Genomic DNA, 27,135 nt, shown 5'->3' on the forward strand with positions numbered 1-27,135 from the left:
TAATTAATTAACAGTAGATTAGTAGATCTGCCCACATATGTTTATAGTTGGCAAACTAAATGATACTGGTCATGGGTTCAATTCCCAGGGAGTACACATACTATCATACTATTAATAAATATCTGTGTGGTTATGGCTAAGAGGGCCCGTCAAATTTTTTAAATCTAAAATGCAAAAATTAAATGTTTTGAATTTGATATAACTAAATCTTAGACGAAACGAAAAGCTCAATCAGACATAAAGCACATTCGTTAGCCGTCACAAGCATGAATGAAATCCCGTGCTAAAAGCCACACAGTGTTACCATAGCGACGGCGAAACCTCGCGATGATGCGGACGTGGCGTGACGACAGCGGCGCCCCACTTCCTCGCCCGCCGGCCGCTACAGCTGTGCGCTCGGGTAAAGGCGTGTGCCCCCACAAGTCAGACACAGACTTTGGCTGACAACTGTTAAAGCTCGTTTGAGACTGATCTTAGAGGAGTTCTCCAGCTGTGTTTATTTGGGTTTTATTGCGTTTTGTACTGTGTAAGGCAGCTACACCCATACTTAGCTAGTTAGCTTGCCAAGACATTTCAAAAGGAGTTAAGTGTGGTGTTAGGGAGTGGGTTGTGACCGTTTGGAATGGCTGCTCCCCGGCCCATAAAAGGTATTTTGAAGAACAAAAACAGCGGTGCGAACGCCAAAGGTTGCCCCGAGGTTACAGCGGAAGACCCGGCAGCACCTGGTAACCTCGAAGACGATCAACAGTGAGTTGAAACATTAGCCGGTCGGAAACCAAATAAAGTAAGCTAACCAACTTAGCTTAACAGGGCTAACCTAGCTAGCTAGTAGCTAGTCCCGTCGTGTTGGCTGGCTAAGTTGGTTAACAACTGTTTTGACTCAGCTATGCGTGTTGTATTTATTCGTGTTTGTGGAATGTTTTGTTTTAGGTTTTATCAAGACGGCTTAATAAGAAGAAGGAGTTATTTTTAACCAAATCCACAGATTCCCCATACTACCTAGCTAAGTAATTGGTTTAATTGGGCTGAGAAGTAAGCCTGACACCACCAGTTATCCTATCATGTGAAATTAGCAAAGCAATCCGCACATGTATAGCTAGCACACCAACCTAGCTAGTAAGCGACCTACCTACGCGACCAGCCAACTAGGTGTAGTGACGTGGAGAACTCTGAAAATATCTGGCTATGTCGTTTTTTACGTTACAAAACCACTTCAGAAGAAAAAGGTACTCGCCGTGACTAACGACGCTGAAATCTGGCACAATTTGGTTAGGCTGTGGTTTGAATGTACTCGTGCCATTGCGTGGAACACCATGGGACCGAGATGTCACTGTAGATTGAAATTATTAGTATGTCGTTGTGGTAGGATGGTGTCTAGGGTATTGATCTCATCCCTTTCGGTACTTTACTCCGGAGAGAGGTTGACAGTTGACAGTAGGACCTACATGTTCTCTGAGCTGTAAGTTATATTAACATTTATTCCACATAATTATTTTAAAAATATATATGTTTGGATTGCTCTTTGAAAAGCAAACGGCACCAGTGAAATGTGCAATTGAGGACAGCATTGTTGGTTCAAATGACAAACAAGTAACGATCATGCATGTATAACAGTGTTGTCTACCTCCTCTTTCCAATGTTTTTTTTTTGTATTTCTCCCTTAAATTACACTATTCTTAAACCTGCTCTCTGTCCCACTTGTGGGAACCTGGGACACACTGCAGGAAATCCACTTGCTCCATCTCTCTCTGGAGATGTCTCTACAAACATCAAAATAGTGTATGCATGAAAAAGGGAATTGAAAAGTTTCCTTAAGTGTTCTTGGTGCAGCCAATCCAAGGATTGCAGCCTGTGTCCTGCACAACTCTTCATTTGCTAGGCTGATAGTAACCTTCACTAGCATCTCATCTCATCCCTCTACTCCACCTATAGTGGTGCAGTCAGTTTTTTCATGTGTCACTTCTCCTGGTGCTCTGCCTTTGAAGAGGTTTTTTTCCTTCACTTGCTTTTCAGCATATGCTTGTCTGGATACTATTCCTTGTTAGCATCCTTCCAGAATCTAACAAGATTGTCTACTCCCTCCCTTCTGGGGAGTTATTGTCAGCCAGCAACTTGCATCATATTCAGTTATATTGTATTTATACCACATGCAGTATATGTAACTCAATTGGAGCTCAGGTTGAATTTCTGGTCCTAGATTTTGTTGACCACTGGTAGTTAGTTTAAGCAGTTAAGTTACTGAAACTGATTGATCCACTGTTTCACATTTGACTTATGGAGAAACTGCAAAATCTAACGTACACAGACTGAGGGTTCTGATTTAAATACTCAAATTTTACATAAATTAATTACTAGTATTACAAAATCCAGAACTAGATACAAGATTCATGGTTGGAGACCTTTTACCATACATTGATTTCAGTAATGTACAGATGAAACTGTCTTGACTTTAGGTCATTCAGCACTGATGCAAGACCTGTCTACACTGAAAATAAAGTGGGTGCCAGTCTGCCTGTTGTGGTATCCTGGACCTTAATTTGATATGTGCTTATTTGTTTTGGACATCATGTCAATATGGGCCCTCTCTGCTGCAGGGTACTAATTTTTATTCTGGTTTTACACTTATTAATGTCTCACTTTCCCCAAAAGAATGAAATTGGACTGATGCATTGGGTTACCTGATTTCTTTTCCCTCAAGCTCTGTATGCTTTTGAGAATTATAATTGGCCAGAGCAAGCCTGCTGTTTAGTTCTGATTTGTTCTTTGTCTGTAGTTATGTCATAATGAAGATTAAAATGTTCCCCTGTGGTGGTGTGCTGGGACAGATTTGAATCTCACTGGTGCGTAAAGCAGAATGTTGACCTTCTCTCAAATTGTGAAACTATGTCTCTTGCCTCTTGTGAAACATACATTTAATTTGTGCTTTATTGAAAGATGTTCAACACTAAACTAATCATAAAATGTGCTCTACATGTAAAAAAAAAAAAAAAAAATCATCAACTCTAGGAAGGATAGTAACCATTTCAAAATGTACTTGCAAACATTCTGTACTTGGAAAGAATCTGACTCTCCTGCTTTTACTACTTGCACAATTTGGTCGGTTTGGTGTCTTTTTTTGTTTAAACACTGTTATGCATAACACAGTTTAAGTAACCCCAAACAAAATCCAAGATTTCCAGGATATTCTGACTACAGCTGTGATGGTTGAAGAAAGACTATGAAGGCAGGGTTATGCTGTAACACACCTGACTCAACTCTTGAAAAGCCAGTGCTTTCATTTATCCTTCATTTGTTTATTATCTAGACAGTATTGCTGATTATTCTTTGTAGTTGTGTCAAACCATAAAACATATATGCTGATGTTGCTGATGCCCTCCAGGTTTGGGCTGAGACTCATACTCTAAAGGCCTGTGCGGCATGGATGGCCTGTATGCCAGTGCTCTCCCTGTCTGAAAGTGTTAGCAGTATGGCATATGCTAATGAGAGCAGTGTGAGTGATTTTTATTACAGAGGCTTTTATAGCATAACCAATTGATTTGACCTGTCCCGTGACTTTGCTGTAGTGTCTCGCCAGACTTATTGACTAGCCCTGAGAGATGGGGCCAGACACACTCTGGAATATCACTGCTGCAGCAACCAGATATAGTGTTCTCCCCTGACCTCTAAATAACAGTCCTTGGATAAGACAAGCTGCAGAAAAGCCTCTTGGCTGAGAATATGGTTACATCTCCAGCCTTATGCTATATGTACAGTTTAAATAGATCAATGGTCATCACATAAATGTGCAAAATATTGCTTCTCTTTTAGGATGTAATTTACCCTCACACTGCACTAGGCATCTGCCTTTTCTATAATTGCTGAAACACTGACCAATTGATTGGTAGCTTACATAGAATAATAGGCTTTAGTAGGTTTATTGTGGCTGCTGTTTGAAATGTAACTTTTTAAAGTTTAAAAGTGGGACAGAGTCCCTGTTTAAACCTTGCTGATCTCAGGGGGCGATATTTGTATCAGTGCTAATGGTTTTTACCTAAAAGTGTATGCTAAGATCCATATTTGGACCGGTTGTTTCAGGAAGAAGTCACAGAAATGGGACGAAATGAACATCTTGGCCACATATCACCCAGCAGATAAGGACTATGGGCTGATGAAGATTGATGAACCCAGTACGCCATACAATCGGTAAGCAGAAGGCAGCTGCATCCTTCATGTGCACAGACACACAGTACCTTCCTAAATGCCAAAAAACTACAAGATTGAGTGTTTTACCTGTGATAACGAACACAGTTCAGATGATGGATGGGTATGCTAGTTAGCTGATGAGTTTTCAGATGTTAGGAAACCTAAACCCTGCAATACTCTAATCTTCCAGGAATTGGTAAAATGCTTCTGTATACCAGTGAATTACTTTCTGAATTGAAATATTCATTGCAGATGAATAAAGTTGTATTTGTGCAGCACTTTTCTAAACACCTTATTACAATACAGTCTAACACATGAAGCAAATGGGGTGTATTTTTACTCTGTTAACTGAGGCTTGTCATATTACACACATGTGAATGTAGAAGAGTTATTACATGTAAACAGTGAGCAGACAACCGTCCAAACACACATCCACAGTGTTTTCATGTGTTATGGCTTCCACTGGAGTTGGTTGCAGTGTGAGCTCCCTGCAGTTATTTCTACCCTGTCAGCAACCACAAGGGCAGCATTGCAACCCAACCCACGGAAGCTTCTCTGGGAAAAGGTCACCATGTGCCTTTAACCTCTGTCTGACCCTCAGAGCTGTTCCCTCCCTTTCAGGATGGTGGGCGATGAGGACGATGAAGAGGCACACAGTGATTCAGAAGGGAATGCATCCCTCACCGTGGATGCCCTAGCCAAAAAGTAAGTGATCTGTGGGGGTGGCGGTGTGTAGGTGAGAGAGAGAGGCAGAGGGGGTGGGGAGGAGTCCAGCCATTTTAACATGGTGAAGTTGCAACAGAAGAGCCTGGTAGTGTGTTGCATAAACCGCAGAGTAGGAATGGACATGTTAAACAGCTAATAGTACCCTGTGTATGTGGACAGTGAAAATACCTCACAAATGAGGTCATTATGTCAGCAGTGTTTGGTAATGTATGTAGATACACAATAGTACTGGTATCTTTTTTCCTTTCTTTTTTCCTTCATAAATTGCTTTATATCTTTGACTGGATGTCCAGTGTATTTAGTGAACACACTTAGCTTAGATGCCGCTATATGAGGCTTATCATAGAGGGAGCCCCCACATACTACCTCATTTAGGAAGAAGAGCTTGCTGTGGGAACCCTGCTCTGAATTACCCTGAGACGAGGTGCTCTGCTCCAAGCAGCCCCAGGACTGTGGTGAGACTGCTGTAACTGATGTGGTTTGTTTACACGTGTTGCATGAATGGTGATGGATGAATGGAAGATAGCAAATTTTGTAGTTTCTGACAAGAGTAGGTGAGGTGGCATACATGTGAAGCTCCAACCTGCATGAAAGACCCACTGAGATGATACCCAGTACTATCCAGACCACTGCAACAGGCAAACCTGACCCAGGCAGGGTCTGGCCCACTTCCATTGTGTGTTCTATTCTCTTGCAACACAATCATGCTTCCTTCTATGTAGGTAGTTAAAATGTCTCATTTATCTTTCTCTTTCATGCAGATGTCTTGAGTGTGTAAAATCAGCTTTTCATGGTACTGTGATTGAAACACACAGTAATTCATGCCAAGCCAATTAATAAGGAGGGTGTAGCCCAGTAACATCTAGGCCACCCAGAGAAGGGAGTATTAAGTGACCTTGCTCATGTGTTTCTGTGCATCAGTTGAAAATGTATGTAACCAGTATTGTAACTATACTGTACTACATTTGCAAAGCTAGAGGCAACAGTCTAGAGGCCATTACAGCACATCCATCAAGTGGACAAATAAGAATAAAACCATTTGTCCATTTTTTTCTTTATGAAATCTCAGGAAAATATTTGAGGGGTTTTTGACTTGGAGAAATGCTTTCCCTTTATAGTGTAATTGTTTGATACAATTTCTGAGTCCTTTTTCATTTTCTGTATAGATTGAATGATGGACTCTGGCAAGTCCAAAGGTTGTTTCGTTACCAACAATAACTTGTGTGATCTGAAAGATGTTACTTTTGAAACAACTGGCAATTGTTTGCTCTCCCTTCTATTTTCCATTTGAATGAATTTCAACCATCACTCAGCTGTATACCTCCCTTCACAAAAAGCAGTGGTACAGATTTATCCACATTCCTGGATAGTGTAATAAGCTATGACGCCCAGAGGCTGCCTCCATCCTCACTGGTTACTTCAACAAAGTCAACCGTCATCACATGTGGTACCAGAGGCAGAAACACACTTGATCGCTGTACAAGAATGGCTACAAAACTGTTTCACTCCCAGCAATCGTTAAATCTTACAACATCATGATTCTTTTACCAAAATGTAAGGATTCGAGGATTGCTCAGGAAGCTCCTATGACAAGAAGTCAAATGCTGGATGGGCCAAACAGAAGCCACGTCTTGATGTACATATTTCTGAAGAACCCTCCTGGTCTCTCCAAACACATCAAAAGAAGGAAAGCAAGGCAGTAGTTTTACAACCTCAGACAGTTACAGAAGTTCAGAGTAACCTCTCAAGGCCATACCTGTGCATTTGTGAGTATTAAAATTGGGTAATATTATTAATTGGCATGGCAACTACTCCACCCAAGAGTATGTTGGGCTGAGTGTGTCAATGCATAAACCGTTTCATTTCTGCAGAACACCTACATCAGTTGGATGAGGTTGGGAGACTTTAAATTTATCAAGGCTCAGAACAAGCTTTAATCCACAGGCTGTTAGGATCCTGAACTCTTATTAACTGGACTTTCACTACTCGCACATGCCACTTTAATGCACCTGCACTTTAGATTATCTGCTTGCCCTCCGTACACACATATTTCCTAAACTTTGAACTATGCTCATAGCACATACCAATCTACACGTGGCAGGGTATTCTATTCCCTCCACTCATTGTGTACTGACTTCCCTGTTTATTATATCTTATCATATTTGTTAGGCTATATTTTAATTATTCTTAAGATTTTATGCATTAAATAATTTAAATTATAATTTAAAAAACATTTATTAAATTTACATCTTTTTAAAAAGTCTGAATAATAATAATAATATATGCTCTGATAACTTAGTGTAACATCGGGTATTATCAGTATTTTGATGCAATTTTCACACACTATTATTGGGTCAATTTATATGATGCTGTTGCATTTGGCTTAATGTAACAATAGCAATAAGATTACATGTTTTTGAAGCTATCCAGTTCCTAAACACTCGCTGGTGAGATCACTATGTTATTTCCTGACTTGTAAGGAATGGACTAGAGTCTTCGATCTAAAACCACTTTTGTTTAGGTACTTCTCTAAGTCAGGACTGCAGAGTATATCTCTGAATGTAGGTCTGTCTTCATTTGATGTGTGGATTTAGTGCTGTTCAGGACTGTAAGAATTAGTTTGAGAACCGCAATAACTTCCTCTGCTACTCATCTCTATCAGTCAAAACAACTACAGCTTTAACCTTATCTTGACCACTGGGTCTTTTTGGGGAAGTGTAAGCAGCTGCCTGCTGTTCAAGGTAGCATCACATCATAACTGGAGTTCCAATCAGTGAGAACATTCTGAATAAGAGTGCAGGTTGGTATTGGCAGCACCTTCTGCTTGATCCATAGATCAAGAGTAGCTATTCTGTTGTGCTGAGATGGTCTAAGAGCATATTCTTTAACTGCATTTATAATGTTTTTAACTTTGTCAGTTGTGATAGGGATTTAGACATGCCTCTCAAGTTTCCATGCTGACACGGCTTCCCTCAGTTCTCCACACAGACATGCACTGGTGTGCCTCTCGGAATATCTTTTGTTTTTTGCTAATGTAGTGTTAGAGTTAAGTAGCGCTCTGTGACCATGGACATCCATCAGTTCTGGATGTCCTAACCCTTACTTTCTTACGTCCAGGCTGGCAGCAGCTGAAGGCACAGAACCACACTTTATGAAAGAGGAAGAAGAAGAAAGCAGCGAAGAGGAGGAGGAGGAGCTGAGCCCAGAGCAGCAAGGTGGGTCGCATGGCGTGTAGGGTCCAGCTAGCCAACTAGGCCAGAGCACAGGGTCCAGCTAGCCAACCATGGGCAAGAGGCATGGAGCTAGCCAGTCATGGCCAGAGCACGGGGTCCAGCTAACCAACCCATCCCTTTGCTATTTCACATTGCTTCCATCTCAACATATCCAGCAGATGACATCCCCCTAGGACCTCTTTCCTAATGATACTGATGATGGAGCACTGTAGAACATCAAATCTGCCAGCAAGTCTTGTCTGCAGTGTTGGTACACTAGAATTCTATTTAGCACACCAATATCACCATTGCTATTTAATAACAATTGCATTACACATGTTTCATTCAGTGTGTGTGATTATTCTTTGTGAAAAGTTAGCATTTTCTCCTGCAGCTTTCTAGTCATTCACTCTTACAGCAGTGTGTATTTAGGTTAATGGGCTGCATAGTCAATTTGGCTGTGTTTTACAATATTGTACACTTTTAGATATTAACAGGCACAGTATGAGGGCAGAATTGTAGGGATTTGGGAGTGATCCAGAAGTTGAAAATGTGTCTAATTAGGTCTTTACAGCCTGTTTTGCTTGCTTTAATCCCCACTGATTGTTACTGTCTTAACATCATGTCTGGATCCCTAGTGTCAACAGATTTAATTGCTCCAAGGATATCTACACCAGTAAAACTAACTTCCTCAAATGATTCCATCACTTTTCCTGACTTAATGTTTACAGGTATATATGATCAGTTCTTTTATAGTAGTCTCATGATAACAGATCTTTTCCAAAAACTTGGAAAATCTTGCCTCAAAGCTCAGAATTTAAACTGAAATCAGAGTCTGTCTTTGATCTCTCAGGAACCCTGCAGTCAAGATGGCAGTGCAGCTAAGGACTGTTCAGATTAGTGTTTTTGCTTACAGTCCCTGTTTTGGATTTTCCCTCCTGACCCTTGACATGCTATGCCTGTCCTTTCTGTCTTTGACAGCCAAAAAAAAGCAGTTTCAGATGTTGAGGAAAATGCATTATAATGAAGGTCTCAACATTAAACTGGCCAGACAGCTGATTGCCCGGGAGTTGGAGGAGGAAGATGCGGACGAGGAAATGAGGGATGAGACAGAGACGGAGGATATTAACGTAGACCCACCTCAAGATGGTAAATTATGTTTCTGATTATTCATGCCATTGAATAAAGGATAGTTACTTTTCACTATTATTTAGGTTTGTGAGTAGATTTTTAAGACATTAAATTGTATGATTAATTAAAGCCACAATTGAGGATTTGTAAAATCATTTTTGTTGAAGCCAATATTATTATACCTAGTTCTCTCCCATTTAAGTGGCAAAAATACCCACATTTAATTGATTCCATCTTTGGCAAATAATACAAAAAAACAAAACAAAATATGTACTTCATGTCATATCTGCTAAACTGAATAATTGATTGTGAATCTCAGAAGGGTAGATTTATAATGTGCACCATTATTTTTTCCATCACTGATGGTCTGTTTTTGCTGTGTCAGAAAAATAATCACATTTTATACAACACTGAGGTGTCTGAATACCTGAGCAGTTTTGCATATCACCACAAATGCGGATCATGTAAGTTTGTCAATGTCTGTGGGACTTCATCTATCATCTTTTAAAAGCACCAGTCAAGCACACGGTTCATTCTTTACTTTAGCAGATTCCTTGGATTCATAAACAATGCCATCGTCTCACCTGCAGCTCATGCCTTGGCTCAAGCCCCATTGGAAGGTTGCGTGCTGTTTCCCGATCATAGAGGACACTGTTTCAGGACCCCCTTGCCCCTATGACCCCTCTGTATTCTACAAGCACTGCAGTGCAAAACCACATCAGCCAGCTGGTTTCTCCCCCTGTTGCCAGGAGTATGTTGTCTTACTGTTGCTATACAAAGAAACAAAAAGGCCTGAAGACTGTTATTAATCAGGCCTCTACCCTGAGTACCAGCCAATGCCAGCCTGACAGCCGCCATGTTCCAGAGGAGGCCTTCCGCACAGAGCTCCTGCTCCTCGGCACCTGGTCCAGGCTGTACCAAGAAGCCACTGCTTTCCCCATCTATTCTGCTCAGCCCTGGTAGGGCTACACCTACACCTGAAGACTGGCTTAAAAAAGTGAAAAAAACTGCTGTGCTAGAAAAGCTAGTATACTCGCTACTGCACTAACCTGACCAACTGACTGTAGACCATGGCATCAGTATATTTAGAACCTAAACTGTATACGTTCATGGTGTACTGGATCACAGAGAAACACTGCTTTAGGTTTTAGTGGCTTTATTCACTACACTCTGGCACATAGCCTGTATGTTACTGTTGTCTTCATTATTTGAGCTGGTTCTATTTTGGCATGAACCATCCGGTAGAGGACACTTCCTACCATATGCCTCTCATGTTAACATCAGCACCAGCTGCATTGGTGAGTGCTGCTAAGTGAATCAGTATTCTTTCTCAGATCAGCCAGCTGATGCTCCATCTCTCTGAGGCTGTGCTGTAGATCAGGGGTCTAACAGGTGGGGGGTTTTCCCCCTCATGAGTCATTTTAGTTGTTTCAAAGTTGTACACATACAAAAAATGCTCAGAAGTCCCAAGTTGTCATTAAGTAAAGTTTAGAGGTTTGGAACTCTAATGGTTGCTAACGAGGATTTGGAACTGCTGGCCTGAAGTTTGGACCCATGTTAATATTCATATGAGCTCTACTGTCTGGTTGGCTGGTTAAAACCTTGTTTTCTGTTTTATTAGCACTAATCATCGCTATGCCCAACATATAAATTAAATGGTAATTGTTCATAATTTATTACAAATCAAAACTATGTAAACTACTGAGGAGATTGTGTGCTTTTGGTATTGATATCATCCATTGCTTTTTCAAAATCAAATACAATAATAAAAAAAAACAATGAAAAAATGATTGCTGGACTAAGCAATCTTTTTGGTTTGTCTTGCCTATTCCACTGCTTTACCCATGGTTTTTACTTTTTGTTTTGATTAGTGATATATTTTGCACTCTGGAATTTATCACCATTCTACCTGCATATTAATACCAGAAAAAAAGGTGATAACTTTTCATTCACTGCTAAGGATAGTGTACAGATAGTCTTATTTATTAGTTTGAGGTTGTTGTTTTTTTTCTATAATTCCTCACAATAATATCGCTGCATTAGGTTTTTAGTTATTTGAGGTATTTTGTTGCACTATAGTCCCAAGTACTGACTCCTGATGTCTGTTTATACTGTGGTTCAATATTGATAAACACAACAGGAAGAGCCTGTTTATAATCTGGCATGTCATTTTACCCCTTTTTAACCTGATATCCAAAACAATCAACACAATCTTTAGTGTCTAATTTCGCACATGCTGCCAGGAATGTCATGACCTTTTATTAAGACACAGACAAAGCATTTAAATGTATGTGCCTAGAGTACAATTAAGTCACAAGCAGGTTTGCAGACTTTCCCCCACCTTGCAATAAAAAAGAAAAAAACAGTGCTGGTCACTTAAAACTGAGAATCAGACACATTAAGGTCTAAATCCCATGGGATTGCTGTTGCTCATTACTGAAGTTAAAATATTTCACCATGCAAAATTTCTGTTTAAATTTAAAGTAATGACTTGTTTTTGCAAAAGAAACAAGGAACATATTTGCTGATTGCAAAATGAGTTTTTACAGCAAATGAAAGCCTTGTGGTATTGATCCACTCTCTACACACTGGATATGGTGGTCGTATTACTAGGCATGTGCTGTAAAACCTGATGAAGAATTCTCTGTAAATTTGTAAATGCTCATACCCATATTCTATATTTTTATGATGTGTTGTACATTGCCTGCCTCTTTTTTAACTTAATTTTTCTTCTTTTTGTTGTATTCTGGTATTTGTGTTCTTTAATACTTTCCCCCACAAAATTATAAGGATAATTGCTGCATTGTTTTAATCTAGTACATGTACATGCTCTACACCTTAAAATGTGTATATTTGTCATTATTAAAATATGTTTAAATAGGTTGCTTGTAATCTTTATTTGTTGCTTATATGGGCTGGATTTCAACCCTTTTAAAAACAGGCATTTTATTAGGCCTACTATCTTGAGTAAGACCTGGCCTTGGACTGAATTGCAGTGTCAAAAAAATCAACAGTGGAATTTATATCGAATTTAGTTTTAGGTTTAATCTGGGTGAGAGAGGTTGACCGTTGGTGTTCTTAAAAAAGTATGGACTGGTTTAAATTGGTTGATTAAAAATAAGACATGACCACAAGATGGCAGTACTGTACAGTGAATGTAGTTTCCGACTGACTTATTTTTGGAGTTCGTGATTGTTTGAATAAATTGAGCCATGTTCAACCTGAAACGGGGAGCGTACAGTCACTACGAGCTAGAAATGTTCACACGCTCCAGTGCGTTTGGATTACGCATTAGACAATCGCACGTGAACAAGGAGAAAATAAATACATTTCCCATATTTAACTGACAATAAGGGGAAGTGTCTAGATTATTAGATCATATGTTATATGTAATCTGAAATCCCGATTGAATTATCTTAAAAGCAGTCGCGTTTTTGCAATCACGGCTGTATGGTTATTGAAATATGGAACTGTTTAGCATAACTTTTGTTCCCCAGTCTAGGTTTGCGTGAGACGTTTAAATTAACCAAAAGGTTACAGAAAATTGTCCATCTTCGGTTTGATTGGCTTTTACTAGTGACATTCATTCACATGTGTACGGAGGCTTCAGATATGTCTATTATTGGTTACGTGTGAAATAAAATCTCCCACCCACTGATTGGGGGAGACCTGGTCAATGCAGTTACTGTGGGCAGCATATAACGTACTGTATTTTGAATTCAACGTTACTTCTAATTTATGTCAAAACTAAGTGTGTGTAATCTTGGTTTAGTTTGCCAGCCAGCAAAAGGCTAGTTAGTTGAATTGCCTTTGCTAACCGTGTTAACGTCCGCCGATTAGATACCAAGCTAGTTAGCTAAAGCTATCTGGTGTAGCAGCAGTATTTAGACTGCCTGGCTAAGTTTTTTTGCGAGCCCTATTGACTGTTTTGGGTCTGGGACTTCTCAAGGAAACAGCTCTGTCAGCTGTTTGTCGTTGTATTTTTGATCTTTCACCGAAACATTTTTATTTCAAAAGAAGATGAAGATTACTGTTGATTTTGAGGAATGTCTCAAAGACTCTCCAAGGTTCAGGTAGGTATGTTTTCAGCGTCGTGTAGCATAGTTAGCAGTCTGTATTCGGCTATTTTGGTCAGGGAATTTGGCTATAGTATCTTAAAATTTTGAATAACGACGTTGGCCTAGCTCTGCGGGACTACTCGGCCAGGTGTCTGGTTTTAACCGTCGGCTGTGTTGGATATCTAACCTAGACTAGCTAACTTTGATTCCATTAACGTGCAAGTGAAACGTAATTAACGCTACTGCTGTTGGACTGTGAGAATTTGGTCGCCTGGCTAGTAGTTAAAAAGTTGAATATTTGGAGAGAGCCGTCATTTGAGAGAAATGTGTGAACAAGAGGAGAGATTTCGCTTCGTTGTGTTGTCATTAAATCAGGATTAAGTGCAGCGTCGTTTGAACGCGAGCACATTTGTGGTGCAAGATTATTTACCGTCCAACTCTTCATCATTTAGCTATCTTACTTGAAGCCAGATGGCTGATAGGAAACTGATCCACACAGCACTGAGTAGAAAGTGTTTCTACTTTATTAATGTATACTATTTCTTCATTGTAACTGTGTTAAATATTCTACAAAACGAATGTAGGTGAATGTCTCAAGAATACTCTTAAGCCTGTTAATGTAGAAGTCTTATGGTGAACCTTTTTAGGAACAAAACAATTTCATGTTTTTACTAGCGGGGCGGGGGCGACCCAGAAAGATGCTTGTTTTTGGAGTGTTGAGTGCCTTTCCTTAAGCATCAGCTGAAGAATAGGCTCCATGTTCAAGTGGTGTGGGCTTTGCTGGCTTTAATGGAAACAAGTGATTTCTCACAAGAACTTGCCTTAAAAGCGATATTCCCTGAAGCAATGTATTATTTTAGTCACTCCAACTTGCTTTGGTACATCACAGCTCATGCTGGTTCATCACACTCATCAAGCAGTTTAATGTATATTGTAGTTGTTTACTTTGTTTACTAAAGTGTCCTAAGACTAAAATATGTGCTAAGAGATGTCCTTAAAAACCTCAGTTAGCACTGCTTGGGTTGCTTTCCTCAATGTTTATGAGGAATGTGGCCATTTTAATCCAAGGTCGGACATGGTGTAGTTCAATGAGCCTTCAATTTGTTCGGTTCCTGCCAACCCCTTGGATGTTTGTAGAATCCTCTGTAACAGTCAAGCTCTTCTCATATTTGTTTGTGCTAACAAATCTTCCACAGCAGTAGCTTTTCATTGACATCACAATATCCCCAGATGTTGCACTGCCCTATTTCCATCCAGTGTTTGATTTGGCCTAGTGGGAGGGGAGGAAAGAGCTATGCACAAATGCAGGCCACGCAGTCCATGTGGAATAACTCTGTCTTCTGTCTTATGAGCAAAATCCCTTCAGTCTTCCTGCCAGAGAATTTTTACATCTGACTTAAGTTTGCTGTTCTAACAAGGCAGCCATGTTTAGGCTTTCCTTGCTGCCCCTTGTGCAGCTTGGACTGTAAGATTCTGGCTCGACTTCCTTATCCATAATTAATAAAAGAGAGATATTTCAGCATTAAAGTAGCTCCTGGGCAGTCCTCAGTAATAGTGTTTTCATTTTTTTTTGTTTTCAGATGTTTACAGGTCAGTTTTTGAGAGTAAACAGTTTTTGATCTGTTTACTCCCATATGGCCTGCAGTACTATTGACTGCAGTAAGTTCAGTAAGGAAATACACTGCCTCTTGAGTTTTTGTTGCTGTCTTTTTGCTTATAAGGGATACGTTAGAATCATCATGTTTGAAGATGGTTTAGATTTCCTTTGTGGCTTTGCCTCATGTGGTTTGAATTCCTGTAAAACCTTAATCTTATTGCCCCTCATGGACCCTCAGTCATTATCTGCTCTTTCCCAGTAGCACTCTATGGCCTGTATTGGCTATGATCACACAAGAAATGTTTGCTAAACAGGAAGCTTGGCCGTGGATGTCTGTCCAGTTGAGCACACAGCTAGCGGTTTTGTGGGGGTATGCACAGTCCTCAATTTTTAACAATTTTCAGAATTCACGTTCTGTTTAGAAATCTGGAATTTTTTTTTCTTTTCCTGTTGAAATCCCTCAATGATGTTACCTCACAAGAGACTTTAGTTGGCTCACTGCAAGCCCTACAAGCAGGGTCTTAGCTCAGTGGGACCAACCCCCCCCCCCCAAAGTCATCATCACCACACTCCAACAATGGCAGGAAGAGCATCACATCAGAGGAGGCGACCCCTCTGCAAATGTTCCTCTGAACATTACAGCATACTGGACAGTCCTAGGGACTTTCTCAGTTCCTTTTGTCCTTTTACGACTCTGCTGGGCAGCCCTGCTGCAGGATGGCTCTCTGCTGGTAGCTGATGTGCTGTCTGTAGAGGTCTGCTGGGATCAGAGCCTGAGATGGAGCGTGGAGGGTTCACACTGGGGACTGTTGCGCAGTGGCGCCTGTGTAACAGCATCTCCTCATCTCCCACGGAGACTCTTGGGTAACAGGCAGCAAGCCAGAGAGCATATCCTCAGCCTCTCTTTCGTAACACAGTGCAGACTTTGAAAATCGTTTAAGCAGTTAAGGGAGGGAGGGAGGGAGGGAGGGAGCGAGTGAGCGAGCCGTGTGCATCCTGTGATCCTCAGCAATCCTCTGTGTTCAGGCGAGGTCATTTGGGCAAGAGGGTGGGTGTGGTGCCCATACAGCCCTTCTGTACACTCATGTCTAACTCATTTGGCTGGCTTTTGAATACAGCAGCTCACTGTGTCAAAGATATTTACAAAAGTGGTTTGTCTTGTTAAGGGTGGGTGTCTTTTTTTTTTTTTTTTTTTTTTTTTTTAATGTAATTTTCTTTGACGTTCCTACAGGTATTGATGTGATGTATGTAACCGCACTGCCTTCCTTGATTTCGTATTGGTAAATCCTTTTTTTCTTTTCATGACTGTGTTAAGACCCACTTTGAGCCCATTCTTCTGTTATTTCCATTTCATCATGAAATACAAATACTCACTGCAAAATTCATTTCTATCTATTTACCAGTTTATTTAAACATTGCAATACTGCCCTTGGGCAAATGATCCAAAACTAATGAATCTTAATTCTTCTTGAGAGAGTGCAGAGAATGGTTATTAACATTTGTCAACCTATTCATTTCAGCATTTAACAAAAAAACAATCAAAGAAAAAAAAAACAAAACACCAATTTGGGAGGTCATTATTCTTGACAGAATTTCACTGCTGTTTTCAGCCTACTGGAGAAAGGGGGGGTTCAGTTCCCCATATATGAGGCATTTATGACAGATCAGCATGGTTTCTATGCTTCAGAGAAACCGTTTGAAACTGAGCCAAGTACAACACACCATCCTGTTTTTAATCTGTGTATGTTTAGCTTCAACTACTACCATGCATGCAACATGGTAAGAATTTGAGATTTATTCCATGATGCTTTTTAAGATGCATATATTTTGCTCTTCATGATGTTTTTATTTGACTAGATTTAAGACGTATGTTTAAAAAAAAAAAGATTGGGGGGGGGGAAGCTCAGCAGATGTTATCCTACCATTTCACTATGGTTTAGTTGCCTGGTTATGACTCATTTGGACAATAGCCATGTTTTTGTTATATTTAACACATAGCCTAATGTTGGGCTTTTACATAATGTATTATTTATTTGTATATTAATCGGTGAAATAAGTATCTTAGTCTAACTTCAGTTTTTAGCCCTGAATCGATTATTTTGTGGGTCAGGCCCATCTGGGCAGTCCTTGCTGTAAGGAGGTGTGTGTGTGTGTGTGTGTGTGTGTGTGTGTGTGTGTGTGTGTGTGTGTGTGTGTGTGTGTGTGTGTGTGTGTGTGTGTGTGTGTGTGTGTGTGTGTGTGTGTGTGTGTGTGTGTGTGTGTGTGTGTGTGTGTGTGTGTGTGTGCGCGCGATGGCCAGTCCCTCCTCATCCCACTTGAAGTTCCTTCATGGGAGACCTTTCCACACTCTCTTGCTGGGCTTATTGCATTGCCATGGACAAGAGCAGTTCCAGGAAGGTGCCTCCTTCTCTTACAATATTTCTCCAGTGGCGACAGTTTCACAAGCTTGTGAACTGTACTTAGACTTTAGAGCACCTTTGTTACGTCCATGTGTTTTGTATCTTATCTTCATACACTGTGAATGACGCTAGATGTGCTTTAGAGGGCCAGCTGTCCACAACCACCCCCACCCAACAGACTAACATTTACATTCTCCTTAACCCACCATCCACATCCCACCAGACCCCATTCAACAACTCTCCAAATTGCCAGACCCCAGTCAGGAGCAGGATTGCAATGTCCATAGTAAATTAGATGAACTTTTCACCTATATAATTCAATGAATAGACTCATGCAATTACATGCCTGTGCATTTATAGAATATTTGAAATGCTTGGGAAGTGGTTCATATGATATTGTGTGTGGTTGTTTTTTGTTTGTTTGTTTTTGGGGTTTTTTTTCCCCTCCTTTCTAAATTCCTAAGGAGTGGTATTTGGCTGAAGACTTTGTGCAGCTGACTGGCCATTGTGATATCCCAGCTGTTGTCCCCATCCCTGCAATGCTGGGAATTGATCACCACTGCTTGGGGACTTTGGCATGACTTATGTTTTTCCTGGAGCTAAGGATTACCCAAATATGTGCGCTGTCATAATGCTCTGGTTGTTTGCTTGTCTTTGTCTTGAAGACAATAAGAAGAGAGTTTTGAAGTCTGCCATGATCACACAAATGCTTTTAACAGCTAATATATGCAGTGTTTATTTTATAATAATAATAATAATAGATATGCATTTAGCTGACGTTTTTATCCAAAGCGACTTACAATTATGACTGACTACAGCTTGAGCAATTGAGGGTTAAGGACCTTGCTCAGGGGCCCAACAGTGGCAGCTTGGCAGTGGTGGGGGTTGAGGTACTTGACATTGGAAGGCTGCTGGTTCAAGTACCTTAACTGCTAAGCTACCACAGCCCCTGATGCTGTTTAAATGCATTAATTGAGAAATGAATAGAAAACTGGACTTGACAATATGCATATGAGTTGGAATACTGTCATGAGAGAATTTTTACACCCTTAAATGAAAAATTTGGAATGAAATGAAAATTGCCTGGACTGACCAATTTGTACAGTCTAAGTATTATTGCTCTATACTTCAGTTTGAGCTATGCCAGTTTCCTTTCATAAAGAAGCCATTTTTAGAATGAGATGGGATAAACAGGCTGTTTATAAACCACATATTTTTGTATGTGTGTGAGAGGTGCAGCTCTATCACGGTACATCTGGCTCCTCTCTGAGTGACCTGGAAGTACATATAGCCCTCAGTGCAGCCAGTCTGCAACTGCCCTTTTAGGCTAAGCGAATGCAGTGGTCTTCTAACACCTCTTGACTTGGTGGATGTTTGTCTTTGATTTTGTGGCTATTGCTAGCTGTTTTTTTTTTTTTTTTCTGCCATAGACTAACATTCACTGACTGTTATTGTTCTTTTCTATATCAGGGCTACCATTGAGGAAGTGGAGGGAGATGTGTGTGAGCTGGAGTCCAAGCTTGACAAGGTAAGTTTAGAACTGAGTGTGCATAGTTTCTTCTTCTAACCCTACATTTCTGCACTCCCAGGCTCAATCTGCATAGCAGCAATGGAGTAAGAGTGAGTGAGCAAGAAAGCACAGGGCTGAGCGTTGGGGTGCTACATAGCACTGGCTACGTTTACAGGCAAAGATTCTCAAATCTGATTGAATTCATTCTGATTACAGATTAAGGCTGAGGTGTTTATATGAACACTCTTTTGAACTATCTAAAAATCTATTTACATGCACCCTGTAAGTAAAAGTAATCCAATCCTAAATGACACGAATGTGTAGAGTACTACTCATTGTACATGTTACCATGACAATGAGCTTCATGCTTCATGTGAGTCCAGTCAGAGAAAGTGAAGCATCTTAGATAGCTAACCTGTGTTACCTGAGTTTGCAGTTGTTGCATTTTTGTTGTTGTTGTTGTTTTGTTTTTTTCCCCACCCTTGTGTTTAAAATTGGAAAATGTGCTTGACATTCACATATTACCGAAGGGGCAAGATGTAGAGGCCAGGTCTTGAAACATTCCGATGCCCGTGACAGTGTGTAGTAAAGACTGGTGGGATAGTCATAATACAGGAATTCTCAGATTTTGAGTGGCAAGAAAATGTTCAGATGACACCTGTTTTTAATTTGCTCTAGTTCATATGAACCCGCAGTCCTTCATTTGTTCAAATGCTTGTCTGAACAACATAGTTATTGTGTGACTTGCGGCCCTCCGTCGTGCTTATTATATTTAAGTCTTTTGAAGTTTGCAACATAAACTTCGCCTCTTCTCCAGACCACTGTTTTGCTCCTACTATTTTGTAATTTTGTAAACTTCCTTTGACACACAAAGGTACATGCGCAGAACATACCTAAACTTTCTGACTGGGAAAGTAATCAGATCCTGGTGTTTACATGGCTGTTATTCTTCTACTTAATGGATTGTTTAAATGATTACCCACCTCATTTATTCGGATGGAAATTGAGGCATTTCGGAATTACCTCAATTGGGCTAGTCTTTTCCGACTGAGGCATATGCATGGATGTATTCTATTCCGATTGAACTACGTCAGATTATTAACAGATTATCAGGCTACATGTAAACGTGATTATTGATGTAGAGAGCAGAAGTTGGAGAGTGTTTGCATTATGGAGAGAGAAGGGGAGAAAGCGCAGGGCATTGTTTTGGCTGTAGTCCCACCCTGTATCCTGTGTCTGAATGACTCACGCCATGTGTTTTGTTGGTGTCACTTCCTACTCATGCTGAGAAAGGATATTCTCCCAGACCTCAAGGAGGAGAGGGAGGGCTAGAGTTCTGCAGTGCAACTTCATGAACCCCATGTCTCCCACCCACAGCACTACAGCCTAATATTGTCAATATAAATGACTACTGAAAGATGCCCCTTTTTAAGATGCATCATATTTGTAATACTATACTTTTTAGGGGTGTGCCGAATGTCATTTTTTGGGATACAGAGCTTTGGTTAAAAAGTTTCAAATAATCAGAGCTTTGGCGGAAGGGTCGGCGTTCTCAGTGTGACTTGGAAGGACTCAACTAGACACTTCTCCTTTCTCGAATGAGATTGATGGCACTAATGCTTAAGAATTGTTATTCTGCTATATTGTTGTATGCCATTAAAATGTATTTACGTTTTATAGGGTTTTTTTTAAATACATTTAATGTTTCCAGTGAATCCAATGCTTCGTGAAACAAGCGCACAAACAATACCCTTTCTCACAAGAAATCACAAAGCACTCAATATAATACAATTATAGTACAAAATACTATTGGTAGTAGTAGTTACTACTAGTTAATTGGTTAGTAGTTAATTGGTACAATTACAAATACAGTAAAGGGTATTTTAAACGACAAATGAAAAATAAATTAAGGCACTAGAGCATTGTTAAGGGTGGACCTTCAGGGCTTAAACCCTGAATGTTTTGATGCTAGCCCCAGATGAGTTATTATTTCAACATCTTGGGTTTATTAAAACTGTGAGCTTTAGCACACTACTAAAACTTTTTTAAAGTCACACTACAGTATCTGCGAGTCCTGGAGCCCTGCCCTTATAGTGGCCCTGTATAAACTGCGTTACCCAGGGAGCGCTGCGCAACACTCAGCTGCTCCCGATCGCTCTGCAAGTTTAACACAAAATGGGAAACGTGAACGCTAAATAGTGATATCCTGGCTCAACCAGAACCTGTACGAAATGCATTAGATTTCACACATTTCAGGTTATTGGGGGTCAAGGAAAGCAGCTAACTTATTTTTAGCTAACCGATAAGTTACCCATTTATATCTTTTTACTGTTATTGAATTCGTGATTCAATAAGTTATAATGTCAGCTCGCAGCCTTAGCTAGCTAGCTAACCTAGCTGTGTGTATGTGTGTGTTTGTTAGAACTTTTTGCTGTGAAACCTAGTGATTTAGTTATATACTTTTAAAAGTATATGGGTTGGTTGGGTTGATTGACGCCTCTGGTCCCCTAAGGTAACGTTACTAAAAACGTTTTCAAACAGAAATTCAAAGACAAAAAGGTTTATTTTTCTTTTAAAGACTGCCAATAATTACTGCCAATAAAAAGCCCTAGTGACACCACTGCAATGATCTTTTGAGGAAACAAACCATTTTATTTTAGTCTTCCAACTAAACAAATAAAATAGTCTTGCAAACACATTGCCTTTGTCTTATCAGAGGTTAATGACGTGTTTGCAAACAGCTGAGCTCTCCAACGGTTTTTTCCCTTTATATTCTGTATATTCGATACTGGTCCTCGATACTGGAAAAATTCATTTTGGTCGCATACAGTGGTGTGAAAGTGTTTTGCCCTCTTCCTGATATCATTTTTTTTGTATGTTTTAAGTGTTACAATGTTTCAGATCATCAAACAAATGTAAATATTGGACAAAGAAAACACAAAAATCAGTTTTTAAATGAAGGTTTTTATTATTAAGGGGGGAAAACATCCAAACCTACATGGCCCTGTTTGGAAAAAGTGATTGCCTCCACATCTCATCACATCTTATCACATCTTTGGAAATCTGAGTTCAATTTCTCTAGCCACACCTGCCACACCTATTCTCAATCAAGAAATCACTTAAATGGGACTTGCCTGACAAAGTGAAGTAGACCAAAAGATCCTCAAAAGCTAGACATGCTGCAATCCAAAGAAATTCAGGAACAAATGAGATACGAAGTAATTGAGATTCATCAGTCTGGAAAAGGTTATAAAGCCATTTTGAAGCTTTGGAACTCCAGTGAACCACAGTAAGAGCCATTATCCACAAATGGCAAAAACATGGAACAGTGGTGAACCTTCCCAGGAGTGGCCGGCCGACCAAAATTACCCCAAGATCGCAGTGACGACTCATCCAAGAGGTCACAAAAGACCCCACAACACCATCCAAAAAACTGCAGGCCTCACTTGCCTCAGTCAAGGTCACTAGACAAAAATGGCCTGCATGGCAGAGTTCCAAGACGAAAACCACTGCTGAGCAAAAAGAACATAAAGGCTCGTCTCAGTTTTGCCAGAAAACATCTTGATGATCCCCAAGACGTTTGGGGAAATACTCTGTGGATTGACAAGACAAAAGTTTAACTTTTTGGAAGGTGTATGTCCCACTGCATGTGGCATAAAAGTAACACAGCATTTCAGAAAAGGAACATCATACCAACAGAAAAAAAATGGTAGTGTGATGGTCTGGGGATGTTTTGCTGCTTCAGGACCTTGAGGAGTTGCTGTGGAACCATGAATTTTGCTGTCTACCAAAAAATCCTGAAGGAGAATGTCTTGCCATCTGTTTGTGACCTGAAGCTGACGCACACTTGGGTTCTGCAGCAGGACAATGATCCAAAACACACCAGCAAGTCCACTTCTGAATGGCTTAAGAAAATCAAAATGAAGGCTTTGGAGTGGCCTAGTCAATCCTGACCTGAACCCAATTGAGGTGCTATCGCATGACCTTAAAAAGGCAGTTCATGCTTGAAAACCCTCCAGTGTGGCTGAATTATAACAATTCTGCACATTCCTCCACAGCACTGTAAAAGACTCATTGGCAGTTATTGCAAATGCTTGATTTGCAGTTGTTGCTGCTAAGGGTGGCCCAACCAGTTATTAGGCTTGAGGGTCAATCACTTTTTCACACAGGGCCATGTAGGTTTGGGGTGTTTTTCCCCTTAATAATAACAACCTTCATTGACAAATTGCATTTTGTGTGTACTTATCTCTGTCTAATATTTTAAATTTGTTTGATCTGAAACATTTCAGTGAGACAAACATGCAAAAAAAAAAAGATATCAGGACAGGAAACACTTTACACACCACTGTATGTGGTTGGTTCTCTTATTTATTTTTATTATATATATATATATATATATATATAATCGCGCTCTCTCTCAGGAAGGGGGCAAACACTTTTTCACACCACTGTATGGCACACTCACTCTGGGCCCAATCAGCAGTATGTTGTAGGATTTTTCTAGCACAACCGTTGTCAGCACATTGTTGTACTTTTATTTTTATTAGACTGTTAAAATGTGGAAGTGAATACCATCTCTGCTCAGATGCCCAACATCCCGCTCACTCACGTCAGTTCAGCTCACGTTGGCCGAGTGTGCCATATGCGACCAAAATTAATTTTTCCAGTATCGAATATACAGTATATACTGAGTCTAGTATGCAGTAGGCTATTTTGTAAATGACCAATGCAAGTTGCCATTTGCCTTTATTGAAAACCTCTATTCAGCCAAGCAAACAAAACAAAAACCTCAAAACGGAATATGTGAATGCCAAAATTAAACCCCATATACCTACCCAACCAGTGAATATCCAGATAGTAGGATATTTGGGTCCATTTTGTACCTATTGTTGTTTAAAGTGTTGTAAATGTTGACTTATTCATTCAGGCAATGGTGTAAATATGAAAATAACCTTTTTAAATGGTTTCCTTTGTCACTGACAAATGGTCATGCTTGTCTGACCGAGTGACCCATGTCCATAATAACTGCTTTAGAAAGTCCAGGGCCAGAACTGCAAGTTGGTCTCTTCAGGTCCTTGATTGGGGCTTAAACTGTGATCAAATGAGATCCAAGAAAAAAATGACCACTGTATTGGATGCTTGGTCCCATTTACAAACACTAGAAAGATATTGTTTGCAGACATTTCTGTACTGCTTTGTCCAATTGTGTTATGTCTCTCTTCTGTGTGTGTGCGCGCTTTGTTTTGGGGTAAAGCTGAAGTTTAGGCGCCTGTCTACCTGGGAATTTCGTGCTAGTTTTAGAGCCCTAGTCCCAGAGCTTTCGACTACTTCACCTGTTCTTCTTGCTGTCTTGTTTCCGTGTGTCCCACAGCTGGTGAAACTCAGCGTCGCCATGATCGACGCTGGCAAGGCTTACAACACAGCCAACAGGCAGTTTGTGAGCGGCATCCGGGAGCTGGCACAACAGTCAGTCAAGGATGAGGTCATTGAGGTGAGTGGCTTTGTCCCAGCAGTAGCCTAATTCTGGTAAAGAATGGTGCTCTTCGAATGCATAGGCTCTGGACTTCTGTTTTCTTATGCTCCCGTAGCTCACAGGCAGAGCATTTTGGAACTGTGGAGCTCACATGACATCCATTTCCATGTATAGTATTTTCTAAAAGCTACATTTTCCCTTATCCACACTAGAACACCAGAGCTGTTTTTTGTTTGTTTGTTTTTTTTTGTTTTGTTTTTTCCTCTCTTTGCAGCGTGGATTGGAAAAGACCATTTTCACCACCATTTTCAGTGGTGTGAAAGTGTGGATTAATCAACAAAACATTTAAACAGATTAGTGATCAATACCAATATTTATAGATTGTTATACAATAATTTAATAACAAATGAAACACAAAATTGGTGAACTTTAAATGAACATTTAACATTATCTGCACTGTCCCTGTTTGCTTAATTAGATCTGCACTCTGTATTCTGCACACTTATTTTAAATAAAATGTATAAACTAATTAAATGTATACAGCTAATAAAAAAAATAACTTTAAAAAAAATAAAAAATTCAAAATGGCATTTTAATTGGCACCATTAATTGGCACCGACCAATTAATTGCATGATTTTCTAAGACGGATGTGTTTTACAGTTTACGTGTGGAACAAGCCTCAATCGACACTTAGTTTGAATGTGAAATGGGATTAACAGCTCACACGAGAAATTTGATCGGTTTTTTTTTTTTCTCCATTGCTGTTTGATGGACACGTGTGTTTTGTCCTTAATTCTCCACAGTCCAGTCTCACCAAGTTTGCAGAGAGCCTACAGGAAATGATCAACTACCATGCAGTAAGAGAATTAAGCCCAAAGTTCTGAGTCTGTGTGTATTTGAAAGTCTGCAAGTGCCTGAATGAAAGCCAGTGTTTGTGCATACATTTTGACACTGTGTGAGCAACTATATGTATGATTCTCATACCCTCAATTTGACACTAGCCTGCTATAATCAGTTTTTTAAAACAATGAAGTTCATATACATATTAAAAAAACCTATTTTTGTTTACCCTTCTGGTGACCTTGGGGGTGGGGGGACATCACTTCATGCTATAGTGAGATTGGAATAGAGAAGTTCTGAACATGTGACTGCAGGAGTGACGTGCGCACGCGTGTGTGTGGTAGTAGTGGTTCCGTCTTTAGAACTGCAGAATTAGCTGACCTATAGTTTTTCTCACTGAGTGGGACACATGATCTTAAGTGAAGAATGTTGTGTGGTTCATCATAATGCACATGCACACATACAAATTCTCTCTCTCTCTCTCTGTGTTGACACTGACCATCCACACATTCCTAACATAATTCTTTGACCACAATTAGACATCTGATTCCTGCTAGAGATAAACCTACAGTAGTTGTCATTGTAAATGTCCGATTCTCGTGTAGTGTAGTAGCCTGATTCTCGTGTAGAAGTGCTGGCTCCCAGGCCCTGACCCACTTCTCTCTGTTCACAGATCTTGTTTGATCAAGCCCAGCGCTCAATAAAATCACAGCTTCAGACATTTGTGAAGGAGTAAGTAAGCAGAAAGGCCATTACTTTACCTTTACACTCTAGTCTCACTTTACTGACTCTTTACTGATTGTTTTAATGAACATTGCAGTAATTGGAAGTTAGCACTGCAGTGTTCTTGTTTTCTATGTGAAGTGTTACATGTCAGATTGGATAAAACGATGTATAAAAGGTCAATGATTCCCACATTTAAAGGTCAAGTTTCAGACTACCCTGACACAACCCTCTTATCTGCTGTATTCAATTACCCTTTTGTCACTAACCTTCACTTGCTGCTCTTTGGTCTCGATCGTTGGCTATGCTAACAGTCGGCGGCTGCGTCGTGGGTGTGTTGTGTTGTGGCCCACAGGGACCTGCGGCGGTTCAAGGAAACCAAAAAGCAATTTGATAAGGTGAGTGAGGAGAAGGAGGCGGCCCTGAGCAGGAATGCGCAAGCCCCGCGCAACAAGCAGCATGAGGTGGAGGAAGCCGCCAGCATCCTCACCGCCACACGCAAGTGCTTCCGCCACATTGTACTGGACTACGTGCTCCAGGTAGCAGCCACAGCTGGGGCAAACGGGCAGCGTTGGGGACGGGGCTCTTGTGGGGTTCCCGTAACGTGGTTTACTCCACTCTGTAGTGTTTCCTGGGGAATTACTGTTGACAAAATATCATGCAGGGTTTTTTTTTTAATCATGTCCCTCAGGATGATTGAACACTTCTAAACAATTGTCAAAAAAATGCTCACAGTGCAGGTACACATCCTTGCTGGAGTCTCCCTGCTGCCTGACTACCTAGACCTCAGCCATTTTGTTCTGCGTGTCAAGCCATGTAGTATAGTGACTAAATATATTCATCCATATAGTCATGAATGTATTATTGACATTTATATACATTTAACATGGGCATGCATTAATGTGCTTTAACAACTGTATGCATATATGAGTGAGATGCATACACACACGCATACACACACGCATACACACACACACACACACACACACACACACACACACACACACACACACCTGTACACAAACATGGAAAAAAAATGCCACTTCTTTTTTTTTCTAAGCATTTGTAACTCATGGTCCTCTCATATAATTGCTTGTTCTGCCATAATTTGGACCAGTGCCCAAAGGTAATTTTGGTGGTGTTTCATAAACTCAGTTCCAGGGGGGAAATGCTGTGGAAAAGAGCCATGCTAAAATTAAACAGGCACTCCCTCTACTGTTAGAACAAGAGTATAGCACATTTCTATTGTTTGGGAACTTAAAAGAAAACTTAGAAAATAGTTA

At 40.2% G+C, this 27,135-nt stretch overlaps 2 protein-coding genes across 12 annotated transcripts in view; both read left to right on the plus strand.

Moving 5' to 3' along the window:
- Nucleotides 1–359: 359 nt before the first annotated feature.
- On the plus strand, nucleotides 360–12,132 carry ppp1r2 (protein phosphatase 1, regulatory (inhibitor) subunit 2). Of its 6 annotated transcripts, none has more exons than XM_081708433.1 (7): nucleotides 612–747; nucleotides 931–1,459; nucleotides 4,075–4,182; nucleotides 4,804–4,887; nucleotides 8,026–8,123; nucleotides 9,102–9,269; nucleotides 9,798–12,132. In XM_081708433.1, exons 2-7 carry the CDS (start codon nucleotides 1,314–1,316, stop codon nucleotides 9,815–9,817), a joined length of 624 nt encoding a protein of 207 aa, XP_081564559.1. In that variant the 5' UTR covers nucleotides 612–747; nucleotides 931–1,313; the 3' UTR covers nucleotides 9,818–12,132. The 6 variants fall into 6 exon arrangements, with proteins under 6 accessions (XP_026879238.1, XP_026879237.1, XP_081564559.1 ...); XM_081708434.1 differs by having other exon boundaries at nucleotides 9,801–12,132; XM_081708432.1 differs by having other exon boundaries at nucleotides 9,842–12,132.
- A 478-nt stretch (nucleotides 12,133–12,610) lies between these two features.
- LOC113585739 (arf-GAP with coiled-coil, ANK repeat and PH domain-containing protein 2-like) overlaps nucleotides 12,611–27,135 on the plus strand; it is a 36,447-nt gene continuing 21,922 nt past the window's right edge. The window contains exons 1-7 of one of the 6 annotated variants that reach the window (XM_081708179.1): nucleotides 12,627–13,324; nucleotides 16,138–16,186; nucleotides 18,776–18,833; nucleotides 24,187–24,306; nucleotides 25,093–25,146; nucleotides 25,803–25,861; nucleotides 26,208–26,391. In XM_081708179.1, coding sequence (XP_081564305.1) covers nucleotides 16,149–16,186; nucleotides 18,776–18,833; nucleotides 24,187–24,306; nucleotides 25,093–25,146; nucleotides 25,803–25,861; nucleotides 26,208–26,391 — 513 coding nt within the window. In that variant the 5' untranslated portion in view covers nucleotides 12,627–13,324; nucleotides 16,138–16,148. Of the gene's footprint in view, nucleotides 13,325–16,137; nucleotides 16,187–18,775; nucleotides 18,834–24,186; nucleotides 24,307–25,092; nucleotides 25,147–25,802; nucleotides 25,862–26,207; nucleotides 26,392–27,135 lie in introns of all 6 variants that reach the window. The other 5 variants (XM_081708180.1, XM_027023425.3, XM_027023428.3 and 2 more) reach the window with 5 other exon arrangements.

This window comes from Electrophorus electricus, chromosome 26 (genome assembly GCF_041902795.1).
Source record: "Electrophorus electricus isolate QZ-2024a chromosome 26, ASM4190279v1, whole genome shotgun sequence".
NCBI classification, from domain to species: Eukaryota; Metazoa; Chordata; class Actinopteri; order Gymnotiformes; family Gymnotidae; genus Electrophorus; species Electrophorus electricus.